Genomic DNA, 19,598 nt, shown 5'->3' with positions numbered 1-19,598 from the left:
AACCATGCAAAAATTGGTCCACATCGGTCCATAATTATATATAGCCCCCATACAAACCGATCCACAGATTTGACCTCCGGAGCCTCGTGGAAGAGCAAAATTCATCCGATCCGACTGAAATTGGTACATGGTGTAAATATGTGGTCTCTAACAACCGTGCAAAAATTGGTCTACCTCGGTCCATAATTATAAACCGACCCACAGATTTGAGCTCCGGAGCCTCTTGGAAAAGCAAAATTCATCCGAGCAGGCTGAAATTGGTACATGGTGTAAATATGTGGTCTCCAACAACCATGCAAAAATTGGTCTACATCGGTCCATAATTATATATAGCCCCCATATAAACCGATCCCCAGATTTGAGCTCCGAAACCTCTTGGAAGAGAAAAATTCATCAGATTCGGTTGAAATTTGGTACGTGGTGTTAGCATATGGTCTCTAACAACCATGCAAAATTTGGCCCACGTCGGCCCATAATTATATATGGTCCCATATAAACCGACCCCATATTTGGCCTGCGGATCCTCTAAGAGAAGCAAATTTCATCGGATCCGGCTAAAATTCGATACATGGTGTTAGTATATGGTCTCTAACAACCATGCCAAAATTGGTCCACATCGGTTTATAATTATATATAGCCCCCGTATAAACCTATCCCCAGATTTGAGCTACGGAGCCTCTTGGAAGAGAAAAATTCATCAGATTCGGTTGAAATTTGGTACTTGGTGTTAGTATATTGTCTCTAAAAACCATGCAAAAATTGGTCTACATCGGTCCATAGTTATATATAGCCCCCATATAGACCAATCCACAGATTTGACCTCCGGTGCCTTTTGAAGATGCAAAATTCATCCGATCTGGTTGAAATTTGGCACATTGTGCTAGTATATGGCTGCTAACAACCATGCAAAACTAGTTCCATATCGGTCGATAGTTAGATAGACCGATCCCCAATCACTCAAAAATTAGTCCATATCGGTTCATAATTGTACAAAGTCCCCATATTTCGATTCTGGCTCTCTAATAACCGCGTAAAGTCCATATCAGTTCGTAATTATTTGCAGACTTACCTAATAGTTTGGCTGATAAGTCCCCGGTCTAATAAAGAAAAACACATTTTTTTCTCAACATTCGTTTTTATACCCTCCATCATAGGATGGGGGTATATTAACTTTGTCATTCCGTTTGTAACTCATCGAAATATTGCTCTAAGACCCCATAAAGTATATATATTCTGGGTCGTGGTGAAATTCTGAGTCGATCTAAGCATGTCCGTCCGTCCGTCCGTCTGTTGAAATCACGCTAACTTCCGAACGAAACAAGCTATCGACTTGAAACTTGGCACAAGTAGTTGTTATCGATGTAGGTCGGATGGTATTGAAAATGGGCCATATCGGTCCACTTTTACGTATAGCCCCATATAAAGGGACCCTCAGATTTGGCTTGTGGAGCCTCTAACAGAAGCATATTTCATCCGATCCGGCTGAAATTTGGTATCTGGTGTTGGTATATGGTCTCTAACAACCATGCAAAAATTGGTCCACATCGGTCCATAATTATATATAGACCCTATATAAACCGATCTCCAGATTTGGCTTGCGAAGCCTCAAATAGACGCAAATTTCATCCGATCCGCCTGAAATTTGGTACATGATATTGGTATATGGTCTCTAACAACCATGCAAAAATTGGTCCACATCGGTTCATAATTATATGTAGCCCCATATAAACCGATCCCCAGATTTGGCTTGCGAAGTCTCCAAGAGAAGCAAATTTCATCCAATCCGGTTGTAATTTGGAACATGGTGTTAGTATATGATCTTTAACAACCGTTCCAGAATTAGTCCATATCGGTCCATAATTATATATAGCCCCCATATAAAACATTCTCCAGATTTGACCTCCGGAGCCTCTTGGGGGAGCAAAATTCATCCGATCCTGTTCAAATTAGGAACGTGGTGTTAGTATATGGTCGCTAACAACCATACCAAAATTGGTCCAATCACACAAAAATTGGTCCATATCGGTTCATAATCATGGTTGCCACTAGAGCCAAAAATAATCTACCAAAATTTTATTTCTATAGAAAATTTTATAAAAATTTTATTTCTATAGAAAATTTTGTTAAAATTTTATTCGGTTCATAATAAAATTTTCATCATTGTCAAAATTTTATTTCTATACAAAATTTTGTTCAAATTTTATTCGGTTCATAATCATGGTTGCCACTCGAGCCAAAAATAATCTACCAAGATTTTATTTCTATAGAAAATTTTGTCAAAAGTTTATTTCTATAGAAAATTTTGTGAAAATTTTATTTCTATAGACAATTTTGTTAAAATTTTATTTCTGTAGAAAATTTTGTCAAAATTGTATGTCTACTGTGTCAAACTGAATTATATACGTATTGGATCGATCTTTTTTCATTTAATATATACCACGTATGGAAGATGGTGTTAGGAGGTTTTAAGATACCTTGCCATTGGCAGGCGTTACTCAACTTAAGTAATTCGATTGTGGATGGTAGTGTTTAGATGAAGTTTCTACGCAATCCATGATGGAGGGTACATAAGCTTCGGCCTGCACCGAAAGAATTCTCTTCGTTAATTTTACGAAGAATTCTTCATTAACTATTCTTCGTGAATTCTTCATTAAAATAACGAAAATTTCATTCATTTTCGTAAATTTTACGAAGAACATTTTACGAATATACGAAACTTCTACGAAATATTCTACATTAACTCTTCTTCGTAAAAAGTTCGTACTTTTAACGAAACTTTCTTCATATTTCATGAATTTTGTGAAGAAGTTTTTACGAATATTTTACGAAACATTCTGCGTTAAAATTTCTTCATAAAAAGTACGAAACATTTTCTTTGAAATAACGAAGAAGTTTCATTGTAGTTTTAAAATTTCCGTTCGCGACATAAAATTGTCTTTTATAATGAGCTTGAGTGTATTCCTTTATTCTATTTTTTTATGCAAGTCTATGCTACTTCTCATTTGGGTGATAGAGCGCTATGAATAAAAGTGAAGCAATAAAACTAAAAATTATTAAAAAACTTAAGATGTAAAGTAGTGATGTCATTTTTCACATTTGTAACTACAACCAAATGCACTTTCAACTGTAAATTTTTTTCTAAAAGTTCGAACATTTTTGAAAAAAAAAGTACGAAAGTTTTTCATAAAAAGTACGAACATTTTTCATAAAAACTACGAAAGTTTTTCATAAAAAGTACGAAACTTTTTCATAAAAAGAACGAAATTGTTTCATAAAAAGTACGAAGATTTTTCATAAAAAGTACGAAGATTCTTCATAAAAAGTACGAATTTTTTTCTTACAAAGTACGAAAATTTTGGAAGAACATTTCTTCGTAAAAAGTACGAAATATTTCGTACTTTTAATGAAAAGTTTCTTTGGTTGTAAAACAATGACAAATTTCGTACTTTTAACGAAATTTTTCGTTCTTTTTACGAAGAAAATTCTTTCGGTGTGGCCGAACTTACGGCCGTATATACTTGTTATTATTCAACATAGTTCCCTTCAAGAGCGATACAACGATTATAACGATCTTCCAATTTTTTGATACCATTTTGGTAGTACTCCTTCGGTTTTGCCTCAAAATAGGCCTCAGTTTCGACAATCACCTCTTCATTGCAGCTAAATTTTTTCCCTGCGAGCATCATTTTGAGGTCTGAGAACAAGAAAAAGTCGCTGGGGGCCAGATCTGGAGAATACGGTGGGTGAGGAAGCAATTCGAAGACAAATTCATGAATTTTTGCCATCGTTCTCAATGACTTGTGGCACGGTGCTTTGTCTTGGTCCGTTTTGCCGCGATTTCGACCTTCAAACGCTCCAATAACGCCATATAACAGTCACTGTTGATGGTTTTCCCTTCTCAAGATAATCGATAAAAATTATTCCATGCGCATCCCAAAAAACAGAGGCCATTACTTTGCCAGCGGATTTTTGAGTCTTTCCACGCTTCGGAGACGATTCACCGGTCGCTGTCCACTCAGCCGACTGTCGATTGGACTCAGGAGTGTAGTGATGGAACCATGTTTCATCCATTGTCACATATCGACGGAAAAACTCGTGTGTATACGAGATAACAGCTGCAAACACCGCTCAGAATCATCAACACGTTGTTGTTTTTGGTCAAATGTGAGCGCGCGCGGCACCCACTTTACACAGAGCTTCCGCATATCCAAATATTGATGAACGATATGACCAACACGTTCCTTTGATATCTTTAAGGCCTCTGCTATCTCGATCAACTTCATTTTACGGTCATTCAAAATAATTATGTGGATTTTTTTGATGTTTTCGTCGGTAACCACCTCTTTTGGGCGTCCACTGCGTTTACCGTCCTCCGTGCTCATTTCACCACGCTTGAATTTTGCATACCAATCAATTATTGTTGATTTCCCTGGGGCAGAGTCCGGAAACTCATTATCAAGCCAAGTTTTTGCTTCCACCGTATTTTTCCCTTCAGAAAACAGTATTTTATCAAAACTCGAAATTCCCTTTTTTTCACAATAACAAAAGTTGCTTCACAAAAGACGCTCTATCTCACAAACTAATTGACTTACAGACGTCAAATTTTGAAACGAATCATTTGAAGGTTGGTGCTATATAAAAATAATATGCATTTAATACTAGTGACGCCATCTATGTGTCAGACCGGGGACTTATCAGCCAACCTGTTATATATACCTTTTTGGTCTAATATATACCACGTATGGACTAACATACAATTTAGAAGACGGTATTAAGGAAGTTTTAAGATACCTTGCCATCGGCAAGTGTTACCGCAACCCAAGTAATTCGATTGTGGATGACAGTCATTCGTAGAAGTTTCTACGCAATCCATGGTGGAGGGGACATAAGCTTCGACCTGGCCGAACTTACGGTCGTATACACTTGTTTTTTGTTTTTTATTTAGCATTAAATACCAACATAAAAAATAAACCTTCAGGATCCACATGGATTGGAATTGATCTGTATGGGAGTATACCTCTAAATAGTCTGATAGACAAATTTACAATACCTGGCGACCACTGGAAATGTTAGAATTATTTGCACAGGCGAATAAGCGGACACGACTAGATCGATTCAAAAGTTGGCCACGTAGGTTAGGTTAGGTTAGGTGGCAGCCCGATGTATCAGGCTGACTTAGACTATTCAGTCCATTGTGATACCACATTGGTGAACTTCTCTCTTATCACTGAGTGCTGCCCGATTCCATGTTAAGCTCAATGACAAGGGACCTCCTTTTTATAGCCGAGTCCGAACGGCGTTCCACATTGCAGTGAAACCACTTAGAGAAGCTTTGAAACCCTCAGAAATTTCACCAGCATTACTGAGGTGGGATAATCCACCGATGAAAAACTTTTTGGTGTTCGGTCGAAGCAGGAATCGAACCCACGACCTTGTGTATGCAAGGCGGGCATGCTAACCATTGCACCACGGTGGCTCCCACGTATGTGGTCAAGAGTATGTGGTTTTAGACCACTGCTGCTATGAATTGCAAACTGAATGATGTAGAACAAAATTTAATTTATTTTACTAATATAATTGAAGCGACATAATATTTTAAACTGAATTATTTTCTCTTCCAGAAACAATGATTGGTAGAAACTTGGATAATACTCATCACGATCTAAAAGAGTGTACAACTCGAGTTGCTGGGTAAGATGTATTCCAGAGTAGAAAGCTCTAACTACAAACAAAAAATTCAATCCAATTATTTTTTATACCCACCACCATAGGATGGGGGGTATATTAACTTTGTCATTCCGTTTGTAACACATCGAAATATTGCTCTAAGACCCCATAAAGTATATATATTCTGGGTCGTGGTGAAATTCTGAGTCGATCTGAGCATGTCCGTCCGTCCGTCCGTGCGTCCGTTCGTCCGTTCGTCCGTCCGTCCGTCTGTTGAAATCACGCTAACTTCCGAACGAAACAAGCTACCGACTTGAAACTTGGCACAAGTAGTTGTTATTGATGTAGGTCGGATGGTATTGCAAATGGGCCATATCGGTCCACTTTTACGTATAGCCCCCATATAAACGGACCCCAAAATTTGGCTTGCGAGGACTCTAAGAGAAGCAAATTTCATCCGATCCGGCTGAAATTTGGTACATGGTGTTAGTATATGGTCTCTAACAATAATGCAAAAATTGGTCCACATCGGTGCATAATTATATATAGCCCCCATATAAAACGATCCCCCGATTTGGCTTGCGAGGCCCCTAAGAGAAGCAAATTTCATCCGATCCGGCTGAAATTTGGTACATGGTGTCAGTATATGATCTCTAACAACCATGCAAAAATTGGTCCACATCGGTCCATAATTATATATAGCCCCCATATAAACCGATCCCCCGATTTGGCTTGCGAGGCCGCTAAGAGAAGCAAATTTCATCCGATCCGGCTGAAATTTTGTACATGGTGTTAGTATATGGTCTCTAACAACCATGCAAAAATTGGTCCACATCGGTCCATAATTATATATAGCCCCCATATAAACCGATCACCAGATTTGACCTCCGGAACCTCTTGGAAGACCAAAATTCATCTGATTCAGTTGAAATTTGGTACGTGGTGTTAATATATGGCCTCAAACTCCCATGCAAAAATTGGTCGATATCGGTCCATAATTATATATAGGCCCCATATAAACCGATCCCCAGATTTGACCTCCAGAGCCCCTTGGAAGAGCAAAATTCTTGCCATTCGGTTGAAATTTGGTACGTGATGTTAGTATATGGTATCCAACAACCATGCAGGAATTGGTTCCTATCAGTCCATAATTATATATAGCTCCCATATAAACCGATCCCCAGATTTGACCTCCGGTGCCTTTTGGAGAAGCAAAATTCATCCGATCTGCTTGAAATTTGGTACGTGGTGGTAGTATATGATATTTAACAACCATGCCAAAAGTGGTCCATATCAGTCCATAATCGTACATAGCCCCATATAAACCGATCCCGAGATTTGGTTTTGGAACCTCTTGGAGGAGCAAATTTCATCCGAGTGAGTTGAAATTTGGTACATTGTGCTAGTATATGGTCGTTAACAACCATGCCTAACTAGGTCCATATCGGTCTATAGTTATATATGCCCTCAGATAAATCGATCCCCAATCACACAAAGATTGGTCCATATCAAGTTCATAATTGTATATAGCCCCCATATAAGCGACCCCCATATTTCAATTCTGGCTCTCTACGTACAAAAATTCCATATCGATTCGTAATTATTTGTAGACTTAACTATACATAACTTTTTTGTCTAATATATACCATGTATGGACTAAATCACAGTCTTTCGTAGAAGTTTCTACGCAATCCATGGTGGTGGGTACATAAGATTCGGCCTGGCCGAACTTGCGGCCGTATGTACTTGTTTTTAATTGAAATATATTCAATCACGAAAATGATAGAATCAATCACAGTTTTAATTGGGCATAAAAAAATAGTTGGATAAAAAATGAATTGATTTCATTGGCAAAGTTCAATTAATTCCCAGCAAAAAAAAGCGTCGCCAAAAAGTAATGAAAATGTTCTTTTTGGATCCGGAAGTGGTGCCAAATTGACACAGAAGTGATGAATTTAACATGGGCTTGTCATAGGACGGATGTTCACCATTTCAGCAGCCGCTGCACTGAATTTGCATCACTTCTTAAGGTGTGAGATGAATTCAGTGTTTTGGATGTGAATTAAGAAATTTTGTGATTTTTTGACAAATAAATAATTTTTTAATATTTTTTATGATTTTTAATGCATTATAACGTTTGTGTAGAAGGTTTGTCATCAAATATTTTCAAAAATTCGTAATTTTTCTAGAAAAGATTTAACTTTTTTCGGCTAAATTTAAATATTTTGTACCATTTTATTAATTCTTTATCTGTTTTTAATCTATTTGAAACAAAACAAAAAATTCCCATTAAAAATATGAAAAAAGCGAGTTATAAAAAAATTGACTCAAATGAACTTCCTGTGCATGTGAGGTTCACAAATACAATGAATCTTCGGCGTATGTACATTTTAAATAATTAGAAGTAATTTCTACCTATGGGTTAATACCATGCATTTTTCACTTTGATTCTTAACTTTTTACAAGAGAAGTAGGCCTTGGTATTTGAATTGCTTCTAAACTTTTTCCATTTGATTTCAAATTTTCAACAAGAAGGAGAAAAAAATCTCAGAAAGAATTTAATTTATTACATATAAATATTGTTCGCCGCGAATTGAAGTATTTTCAAAGAAATTTTATATAAAAACAAGTTCAGAATTAATCCTTTAAGCTGCCTTGGTAAGTTTGAGAATATCTTACAAGTTTGGTTAGAATTTACTGACGCTTTTCATTACTAGTTTTGACAGAGCTGCAGATATTCCAATTTACCAAGATAAAGCTGTGGGATGCATATCCCACAGCAACACAATTTAAAAATCTAATAGAAAAAAGATTTGTTTTGTATGGCGGTTTTGAAAACAGATGTTCATTTGCTATTTTATTTAAATCGTTGAAGGCCAAATGAATAAAATGAAGTTAATTACAATTTACCCTAAAATGCATTGGATTGAATTGATCACAAAAATAAGCACATTATAAAGAATATGGTACCGTTATGCCAAAGAATTTTCCCCGCTTCTGTCAAAGGATTTTAACAAAAATCAAACAAAAATATTTAACGTCATCATTGCCAGGAATCTACTAATTTTAAAGATCCAGTTAATTTGCATATGTCTCCGATACAATTACTATTATATTCCTATACCAAGACACATCTTACAATTTCCATAATTACTACATCCATTTATTTTGAACTGCAGTCTACAAGCGTTTGTCGACGGAGCATAAGATAAATTGTGAGTATTATTTTTCTTGTTTTTGCGTATGAGTGATTTTTATTGCTATTAAGTATACGCCTTGATTACACATTACCTATTATTTGTTTGTCTATTTTTTTTATATTTCGCGTTCATTTTTAATTTACATTATTTTATACTTATGATTCCTATTAGTTTTATTAAATGTTAAATATAATGTTTTAAATATAAATAAACTCCATGAAATTGAAAAGATGACATATTAAAGTTGAGCAAATGGGCTGACTAACATGTAGAGTCAGTATGGTAGGGAGGGTTGACTCAAGAGAGGATAACTAACATCTTTTCATCTTCTCAACTCTACGTAATGGTACTTCTAATTTCGTTATAAATACCTGTCAATGATTGGGAAATTAATAACTATTGCTATCTAAGATATTATTTTTTTTGTTAATGGACCGAGATTTACCTTTTGTGGCAAGAACACACTCCCAGCCCTGAGCACAGCCGGAATTAAAAGATAGCAGCGCCGCAAAAGATAGAATCAGATATGAGCTGGTCGTTACATGCATTTAAAATAAAGAACATCTTTGGGAGGACATTTATGGAAGTTTTTTTTAAGTTGTGCCTTGAGAAGAACTTCCAAATTTTTTTGCTGGGTTTTTTAATAGATTCAATTAAAATTTTAATTGATGTTTATTGCAAAGCTCATTTAGATTTTTTAATTAAAAACCTAACTATTTTCAATTACTTTAATGTTTTAAGTTTGATTAAAAAATTGATTGTTTGAAATCGGTTTTTTATTAAAAATTTAAAAATTTCCATCACTTTTTTAACTGACTTAGTATTCCTAGTGTAATTAAAAATTTAGTTTTATCAATTGACTTTTTAATTACAAATTTTGAATCAATGACTTAATTAACTTCATTTTTTTATCTTGATTAAGAAGTTTATTATATCAATTATTATTATTTATTTTTTTTTAAGTGTGAAATTTTTGGTGATCTTTTTTTTTCTGTGTAGATTTGTTAGAATACATTTAACGCTTTTTTTCTATTTTAGTGCTCTGGAATATGCATCGAACATCTCCTACAATGCTGTATTTATTTTTGAAATAGCACGCAAAATAGCACATATGACAATTTTCAAAAAAGATTTGGAGATAATACGAATTCTGAATGGATTTATAGCCGAGGTAAGTAAAAGTGTGTTAAAATTCCAATGGGTACAAAGCTCAAGTACCCTCCACAATGAACATAAATCATTGGGCTATGCCCAAGACATTGTTTGATTTAAAATTAGAATTTTGAGAAACTATAGCTCAATGGGATTGAAAATTGGGTAGAAGAATATCTTTTATACCCTCCACCATAGGGTGGGGGTATATTAACTTTGTCATTTCGTTTGTAACACATCGAAATATTGCTCTAAGACCCCATAAAGTATATATAACAGGTTGGCTGATAAGTCCCCGGTCTAGCAAAAAAAAACACATTCTTTTGCCAAAATTCGTTTTTATTATTCAACATAGTTCCCTTCAAGAGCGATACAATGATTATAACGATCTTCCAATTTTTTGATACCATTTTGGTAGTACTCCTTCGGTTTAGCCTCAAAATAGGCCTCAGTTTCGGCGATCATCTCTTCATTGCAGCCAAATTTATTCCCTGCGAGCATCCTTTTGAGGTCTGAGAACAAGAAAAAGTCGCTGGGGGCCAGATCCGGAGAATACGGTGGGTGGGGAAGCAATTCGAAGCCCAATTCATGAATTTTTGCCATCGTTCTCAATGACTTGTGGCACGGTGCGTTGTCTTGGTGGAACAACACTTTTTTCTTCTTCATATGGGACCGTTTTGCCGCGATTTCGACCTTCAAACGCTCCAATAACGCCATATAATAGTCACTGTTGATGGTTTTTCCCTTCTCAAGATAATCGATAAAAATTATTCCATGCGCATCCCAAAAAACAGAGGCCATTACTTTGCCAACGGACTTTTGAGTCTTTCCACGCTTCGGAGACGGTTCACCGGTCGCTGTCCACTCAGCCGACTGTCGATTGGACTCAGGAATGTAGTGATGGAGCCATGTTTCATCCATTGTCACATATCGACGGAAAAACTCGGGGTGTATTACGAGTTAATGTGAGCTCGCGCGGCACCCATTTTGCACAGAGATTCCGCATATCCAAATATTGATGAATGATATGACCAACACGTTCCTTTGATATCTTAAGAGCCTCTGCTATCTCGATCAACTTCATTTTGCGGTCATTCAAAATCATTTTGTGGATTTTTTTGATGTTTTCGTCGGTAACCACCTCTTTCGGGCGTCCACTGAGTTCACCGTCCTCCTTGCTCATTTCACCACGCTTGAATTTTGCATACCAATCAATTATTGTTGATTTCCCTGGGGCAGAGTCCGGAAACTCATTATCAAGCCAAGTTTTTGCTTCCACCGTATTTTTCCCTCCAGAAAACAGTATTTTATCAAAACACGAAATTCCCTTTTTTCCATTTTTTTCACAATAACAAAAGTTGCTTCACAAAAGACGCTCTATCTCACAAACTAATTGACTTACAGACGTCAAATTTTGACACGAATCATTTGAAGGTTGGTACTATATAAAAATAATATGCATTTCATACTAGCGACGCCATCTATGTGTCAGACCGGGGACTTATCAGCCAACCTGTTGTTCTAGGTCGTGGTAAAATTCTGAGTCGATCTAAGCATGTCCGTCCGTTTGTTAAAATCCCCCTAAGTTCCGAACGAAACAAGCTATCGACTTGAAACACAAGTAGTTGTTATTGATGTAGGTCGGATTGTATTGCAAATGGGCCATATCGGTCCACTTTTACGTATAGCCGCCATATAAACGGACCCCCAGATTTGGGTTGCGGAGCCTCTAAGAGTTGCATATTTCATCCGATCTGGCTGAAATTTGGTACATGGCGTAACTATATGGTCTCTAGCAACCATGCAAAAATTGGTCCATATCGGTCCATAATTATATAAACCGATCCCAGATTTGTTTTGCGGAGGCTCTTGGAGGAGCAAAATTCATCCAATCTGGTTTAAATTTGGTACGTGGCGTTAGTATATGGTCTCTAACAACCATGCAAGAGTTGGTCCATATCGGTCCATAATTATATATAGCCCCCATATAAACCGATCCCCAGATTTGAACTCCGCAGCCTCTTGGAGGAGCAAAATTCATCCAATCCGGTTGAAATTTGGTACGTGGTGTTAGTATATGGTCCCTAACAACCATGCACGAATTGGTCCATATCGGTCTATAATTATATATAGCCCCCATATAAACCGATCCCCACATTTGACCTCTGGAGCCTCTTGAAGGAAAAAAATTCATTCGATCCGGTTGAAATTTGGAACGTGGTGTTAGTATACACAAAAAAATATGAATTTGTACATAAATTTGTAAATTTTTATAAATTTATGGACTTTTCCATAAAAAATATGTACACTTACATAATATATTGTTTTCGTAAATATTTGATGTGAAATTATGAATTTTTTAAAAATATATATGGACGGTTTCATAAAATCGATGAAACTTTACTTAAAATATCAAAAAATGCTTGTTTTCTCTTAGCATGAGGGAACCACAACATAGAGTTACTCTCGTATGTAACAATACAAGCATATAATACGAGACAAAAAAAAAACGAAACATAACGTTTTGAAGGCAACACGTGTTTTTGAGTTTTTCAGTACAGTTTGAGTCGCCGTCGCGATTCGGAGAATTTTTATTGCTGTAAAAAATTTACAAAAGAAAAATATTAAATGGAAGCGTTGGTGCTCATAAGTAATATAACATATTATAAAATTATGTTCTTTACTGGTTGGACTATAATGCGGTTTTTAGTAAATGGGTTAATACATTTTGGCCAATTATGCAGGCATTAATAATCATGGGAAAATCTAAAGGAAAAGTTACATGTATTGCATGACGTTTTTAATATATATTATGGAAAAGTACATATTTTTCAATGACGAAAAATATGTGTACTTCATTTATAATATTAAAAACTCCATTCATATTATGTATTCATTAGTAGCCAATGAAAACCGTGTTTTTTATTTTATGAATTGTTTTCATATAATTTATGAATCCCGTGTTTGGAAAATTTTTGTGAACACTATTCATAAAATAAATGAATTATTTTTTTGTGTGTAGATAAAATAAAGAATATCTTTGTGAAGACATTTTCGGAAGTGCCTTTAAAGTTAGGCGATTAGAAGAACTTTCATTTTTTTTTTGCTGGGAACGTAAACTCCCCGTGTTGGTCCCTAATTATAAAGAGCCCTCATATAAACCAACTCCCCATTTGAGGGGTCGGGCCTCGATTTGGAGGAGTAAAGTTCATATGATCTGGTTGAAATTTGATATGTTATAAATTTACCATTCCATTTGTAACACATGTATATATTGATCACGGAGAAATTCCCAGACGATATAATCATAATCTGTTGTATTCACGCTACAGCCTTCGATAGTGACACTATCGTCCTGAAATTTAATACAGAATTTCGTTTTTGTCTATATCGGTCCAGGAATCAAAATTTTGATTATTTTAGAAAATTTACAATATTTTTTGTTTTTGTTTTTTTTTTTTTTTTAATTTTTTGACATCACGCCCATATCACACAAATTGGTAAATATTTTTCAACAAATTCAGGAAAATTTATTAGACATAATTAATTTTTTTGTCATTTGTGAAAGGAAATTTTGTAGTTTGAAGGAAAAAATTGGAATTCAAAATTACAAGAATGTCTTTAGAGCCATACAAAGCTCAAGTGGGGCGCATTTGTAGTAAAATTTACAAATTTAAAGAAATAATGGACTATTTTGTGAGAAGTACGAATTTAGCAAATCTTTATGCTTCATTTGTGTATACATTTTTTCCGTTTTCTAGTTCATTTAACTAATGTACGAAAAACAATTATATACGGCCGTAAGTTCGGCCAGGTTGAATCTTATGTACCCCCACCATTGATTGCGTAGAAACTTCTACTAAAGACGGTCATCCACAATTAAATTACTTGGGTTGCGGCCGATGGCAAGGCATCTTAAAGTTAGTCCATGCGGAATATATAGTAGACAAAAGACAGGTCGATTAAGTACGTATATATATTCAGTTCTTGACCAGTATATATAGGGAAGAAATAATTACGAACCGACATCAACTTTTGGTGGTAATTATAGAGCCAGAATTGAAATATGGGGGTCGCTTTATTTGGGGGCTATATACAACTATGAACACGAGTCTACCAAAAATTGCCGATTTTTTATTGTTTGGTAGATTGGTAGAATTCTTGATGTTTTGGAAGATTTTGCAAAATATTCCTCTCCAACTATGAAATGCTTCAAAAATGTTCTAAAGAAATAACATTTTGACAAAAGTTTCCAAAGAAATAAAATTGTAACAAAATTTTCAATAGAAATAAAACGTTGACAAAATTTGCTATAGAAATAAATTTTTGACAAAATTTTCTATATAAATATAAAATTTTTTGGGGCTATATATAGTATAGATCGATGGTTATTATCGTCCATACACTAGCGATATGTACCAAATTTCAAACGGATCGGATGAATTTTGCTCATCCAAAAGGCTCCGGAGGTCAAATCTGGGGATCGGTTTATATAAGGGATATATATAATTATGGACTGATATGGACCAATTCTGGCATGGTTGTTATCGGTTTATATGGGGGCTATAAATAAATATAAACCGATGTGAACCAATTTTTGCATGGTTGTTAGAGACCATATACCAACATTATGTACCAAATTTCAGCCGGAACGGATGAAATTTGCTTCTCTTAGGGGCTCCGCAAGCCAAATGTGGGGATCGGTTTATATGGGGGCTTTAAATAATTATGGACCGATGTGGACCAATTTTTCCTTGGTTATTAAAGACCATGTACCAAATTTCAGCCGGATCGGATGAAATTTGCTTCTCTTAGAGGCTCCGCAAGCCAAATCTGGGGATCGGTTTATATGGGGGCTATATATAATTATGGACTGATGTGAACCAATTTTTTCAAGGTTGTTAGAGACCATATACCAACACCTTGTACCAAATTTCAACCGGATCGAATGAAATATGCTTCTATTTGAGGCTCCGCAAGTCAAATCAGGGGATCGGTTTATATGGGGGCTATATATAATTATGAACCGATGTGGACCAGTTTTTGCATGGTTATTAGAGACCATATGCTAATACCACGTACCAAACTTCAACCGATTCGGATGGAATTTGCTTCTCTTTGAGGCTCCGCAAGCCACATCTGGGGATCGGTTTATATGGGGGCTATATATAATTATGATCCGAGGTGGACCAATTCTGGCATGGTTGTTAGAGACCATATACTGACATCATGTACCAAATTTCAGCCGGAGGGGATGAAATTTACTTCTCTTTGAGGCTCCGCCGGCCAAATCTGGGGATCGGTTTATATGGGGGCTATATATAATTATGGACCGATATGGACCAATTCTGGCATGGTTGTTAGAGACCATATACAAACACCATGTACCAAATTTCAGCCGGATCGGATGAAATTTGCTTCTCTTTGAAGCTCCGCAAGCCAAATCTGGGGATCGGTTTATATGGGGGCTATATATAATTATGAACCGATGTGGACCAGTGTTTGCATGATTGTTAGAGACCATATACTGACATCATGTACCAAATTTCAGCCGGATCGGATGAAATTTGCTTCTCTTTGAGGCTCCGCAAACCAAATTTGAGGATGGGTTTATATGGGGGCAATATATAATTATGGACCGATGTGAACCAATTTTTGCATGGTTGTCAGAGACCCTATACCAACACCATGTACCAAGTTTCAGCTAGATCGGATGAAATATGCTTCTCTTAGAGGCTCCCCAAGCCAAATCTGGAGGTCCGTTTATGTGGGGGCTATACGTAACAGTGGTCCGATATGGCCTAGTTGCAATACCATTCGACCTACACCAATAACAACTACTTGTGCAAAGTTTCAAGTCGTTCGGAAGTTAGCGTGATTTCAACTTATATGTTACAAACGGAATAACAAAGTTAATATACCCCCCATCCTATGGTGGAGTGTATAAAAATTATTAGAATGTTAGAGTAGCATTCTCCAAACATAATTATTCCATGAATTAAAATAAAGTTAAAATGGCCATAGTGAAGTATAGGGTTAGGTTCCTTGACACAGCAATTTGTATCCGATTTGCCTGAAATTGCAAATCTAGCGGTATTTTGGGTCGATTACAGGGGGAGGATAATGAGAAATGTCTCTAGCATGGCGAATTTAATTTAATTATTTATTTTTCTCTCCTGTTTTTTCAGTCACTAAAAGTTCCTCCTACAGCAGGATTCGATTCCTCTTTTGTAGAAAATATAGATGCAATTTTCAGGTATATGCAACGATCACTCATGAAGGATGATGATATCATTGGTGGAATATTTCACCTGTTTGTGACGGTAGGTTTGTTTGATGTTAATTGCCAATCGAAATTGTAATCTCTACGTATGTCAATCGATTTTGCAGTCATTTGAAACCAGTGCATCTACTCTCTATTTTGCCCTTATACTCTTGGCCATGCATCCCGAATATCAGGAATTAGCATACGCTGAGATACGCGATATATATCCCACAGATGACAATGGTGAATTCGATGTCCGATATGAAGATATCACGAATATGGTATATCTTGATATGATTCTTAATGAAACAATGAGAGTTTTGCCCATAGTACCTCAGCTGGGACGAAAAGTTACTGGTGAAGATCTAACACTGAGCAATGGACTAATTTTGCCCCAAGGTCAAGCTATTTTTTTGGATATTTATAATTTGCATCGCAGTAAAGAAATATGGGGTCCCAATGCTCATACATTCAATCCAGATCATTTTTTACGTCACAATGTGGACGAAAGACATCCTTATGCTTTTATACCATTTACCAAAGGATTACGATTTTGTATAGGTAAGAAGAGATTGCATGAGAATATTATTCCAATGAAATGAAATTTGAATTAACAAAATCGACAACAATAAAAAATAATTACAGGTATGCGTTATGCTGATCTAAGTATTAAAGTAATACTGTCAAAATTGATCCACAGATATAAATTTTCAACAACAGCCACTATGGATGATTTGACGGTGGAGAATCATATTTCATCGCAACTTATAAAACATCCTCCTATTACTATTGAGAAAAGAAACATATCAAATTAAGTGTGAGCAGTTTTTTTTTTTAATTTTTATATAAAGTACAAGTAAATAAAGTTGAAAGTCGGGCGGGTCCGACTATATTATACCCTAAACCACCCCTATTGAATTAGTAAACAGTGTTTGTGGGGTATCAATGGTACAGGTTTGGGGAAACCCCGCATTTCCATATTTAGTTAAGAACATAAAGGGGTAAATTTTTATGGGAGTTTTATCACAATCTGAACAACGAGCAATAGTTGATTCTGCACCTATAGTCAAAAAATTTACTTGCATTCAAAGATTTTGACCTTTCCTTAAGGATTTTGGTATTGATTCCGATTGACTGATTCCATTTTACCGACCTATGTGGCTTTAGGATGAATAAAATTAAAATTAGGCTAGAAATTTCACACTGAAAAAACAGCGAACCTACCGGTATGAAATATTTTGGTTAGTTTTAGAAAAGTTAGATTACACAAGTATATATGGCCGTAAGTTCGGCCAGGCCGAATCTTATGTACCCTTCACCATGGATTGCGTAGAAACTTCTACGAAAGACTGTCATCCACAATCGAATTACATGGGTTGTGGTGTCTTAAATCGTTTTCTAAATTGTGAGTTACTCCATACCTGGTATATATTAGACAAAAAAGGTATGTATAGGTAAGTCTACAAATAATTACGAATCGAGATGGACTTTTGCATGGGACGTAGAGAGCCAGAATTGATATATGGGAGTCGCTTATATGGGGGCTATATACAATTATGAACTTGATATGGACCAATTTTTGTATGATTGGGGATCGATTTGTCTGAGGGCTATATATACCCAGCAAAAAAGGCGTCGCCAAAAAAGTAATGAAAATGTTCTTTTTGGATCCGGAAGTGGTGCAAAATTGACGCAGAAGCGATGAATTTAACATGGGCTTGTCATAGGACGAAGTCCTCCATTTCAACAGCCGGTGCACTGAATTTGGATCACTTCTTTAGGCACGCACAGAAAAACCATGTTTGGACATGGTTTTTTCTTTGTAAAAATAGTTTTCGAGCGGAGAAAAATGTATGGTGGCTATAAGCATTTGAATGGTTCTCAAACACCGCAAACATGTTCTATCATTTAAATGATAGAATTTAAGACCATTAAATGGTCGGGAAAATCATGTACCTGACCATTCAATTTTTTTTACTTTTTTACAGGGAAAAAAGTATTTTTATAGGTTATGTATAGACATATCTAGAACCATTATATGACCATAAAGACCATTTACATTTTTTTCGTGACCATTTATTTTTTTAACTTTTTGCAGCGAAAAGAATTTTATAAAAACATTGAGCAGGTACACACGATTTTAATTTTGTGCGTCAGTCGTGTTTTGATTGTTTCTTGGAATGGACGGAGAATACGGATTTACTGTGTTTTGTGTTAATTTATTTATTCAGAAGGGGCACGTGGTTTTATGTGAACACAAAAAAGGAAATGTAATTGAAAAATATACCTGTTTTTTTGTTCTGCATTTTGCTATATGGTATCATTTATTTTTATTTGCAGTTACATGATGTTTGCGTTTGTACATTTGATGGGCACGATGTAAATATGCAATAATTACTTATTGTTGAAATTAAAATAAATAATTATAAATACAAATAAACAATGAATTAGTTTATAAATAAATAAAAACAAACAAATAAAGTTAATTTTGTGTTTTCTTTTCTCAAGTGGCGTCCTTTTTTCGACGATGAAAAAAGTTTTTTCATAAAGATCAAAACATTTTAGGTTGTGACCATGTTCTTTTAACTAGTAGAAAAACATTTTTAATAAATACCATAACATTTTAAATCGTGACCATTGTCTTTTCGTTCAAACAAAATTCTTTTTATCAATATAATAACATTTTAGATGAGGACAATAACATTTTTCTTTGAACCATGTTCACTGAGCCAACATGGTTGCAGGTTAAAATGTTACATGGTCGTCGCAAAAATATCTCCTATCATATTATTTTGCTCTTCGAATATGATTGTGACAATCATGTTTCTTCTCTGCGTGGGTGTGATCCCAATTCAATGTTTTGGGTGTAAATTAAAAAATTCTGTGATATTTTGTCAAATAAATAATTTTTATAATTTTTAATGGATTCTAACGCGTGTCTGAAACGTTTGACCTCAAATATTTTCAAAAAATTCACAATTTTTTCAGATTGGATTTAGCATTTTTTCGACAAAATTTAAATGATTTGTTCCATTTTATGAATTCTTACTCTGTTCTTAACCTATTTGAAACAAAACAAGTATATACGGCCGTAAGTTCGGCCAGGCCGAAGCTTATGTACCCTCCATCATGGATTGCGTAGAAACTTCATCTAAACACTGCCATCCACAATCGACTTACTTAAGTTGCGGTAACGCTTACCGATGGTATCTTTCTATAGAAATAAAATCTTGGTAGATTATTTTTGGCTCGAGTGGCAAACATGATTATGAACAGAATAAAATTTTAACAAAATTTTCTATAGAAATAAAAGT

At 35.4% G+C, this 19,598-nt stretch overlaps 1 protein-coding gene across 3 annotated transcripts in view; it reads left to right on the top strand.

Moving 5' to 3' along the window:
* LOC142230375 (putative cytochrome P450 313a4) overlaps nt 1–18,770 on the top strand; it is a 33,403-nt gene extending 14,633 nt beyond the window's left edge. Inside the window, exons 4-10 of one of the 3 annotated variants that reach the window (XR_012720669.1) lie at nt 5,622–5,691; nt 9,906–10,038; nt 16,208–16,342; nt 16,410–16,845; nt 16,930–17,101; nt 18,383–18,554; nt 18,625–18,770. Coding sequence is in view for 2 of the 3 variants with exons in the window: in XM_075301023.1 (XP_075157138.1) it covers nt 5,622–5,691; nt 9,906–10,038; nt 16,208–16,342; nt 16,410–16,845; nt 16,930–17,099 (944 nt within the window). In the remaining variant the exon portion in view is untranslated. Of the gene's footprint in view, nt 1–5,621; nt 5,692–9,905; nt 10,039–16,207; nt 16,343–16,409; nt 17,189–18,382; nt 18,555–18,624 lie in introns of those variants that run through there. The other 2 variants (XM_075301023.1, XM_075301024.1) reach the window with 2 other exon arrangements.
* The last annotated feature ends 828 nt before the right edge of the window (nt 18,771–19,598 follow it).

This window comes from Haematobia irritans, chromosome 3 (assembly GCF_050003625.1).
Source record: "Haematobia irritans isolate KBUSLIRL chromosome 3, ASM5000362v1, whole genome shotgun sequence".
In the NCBI taxonomy this organism is placed as follows: Eukaryota; Metazoa; Arthropoda; class Insecta; order Diptera; family Muscidae; genus Haematobia; species Haematobia irritans.
The sequence above is the reverse complement of the archived record's forward strand: the minus strand, read 5'-3'. Positions and strand labels throughout refer to the sequence as shown.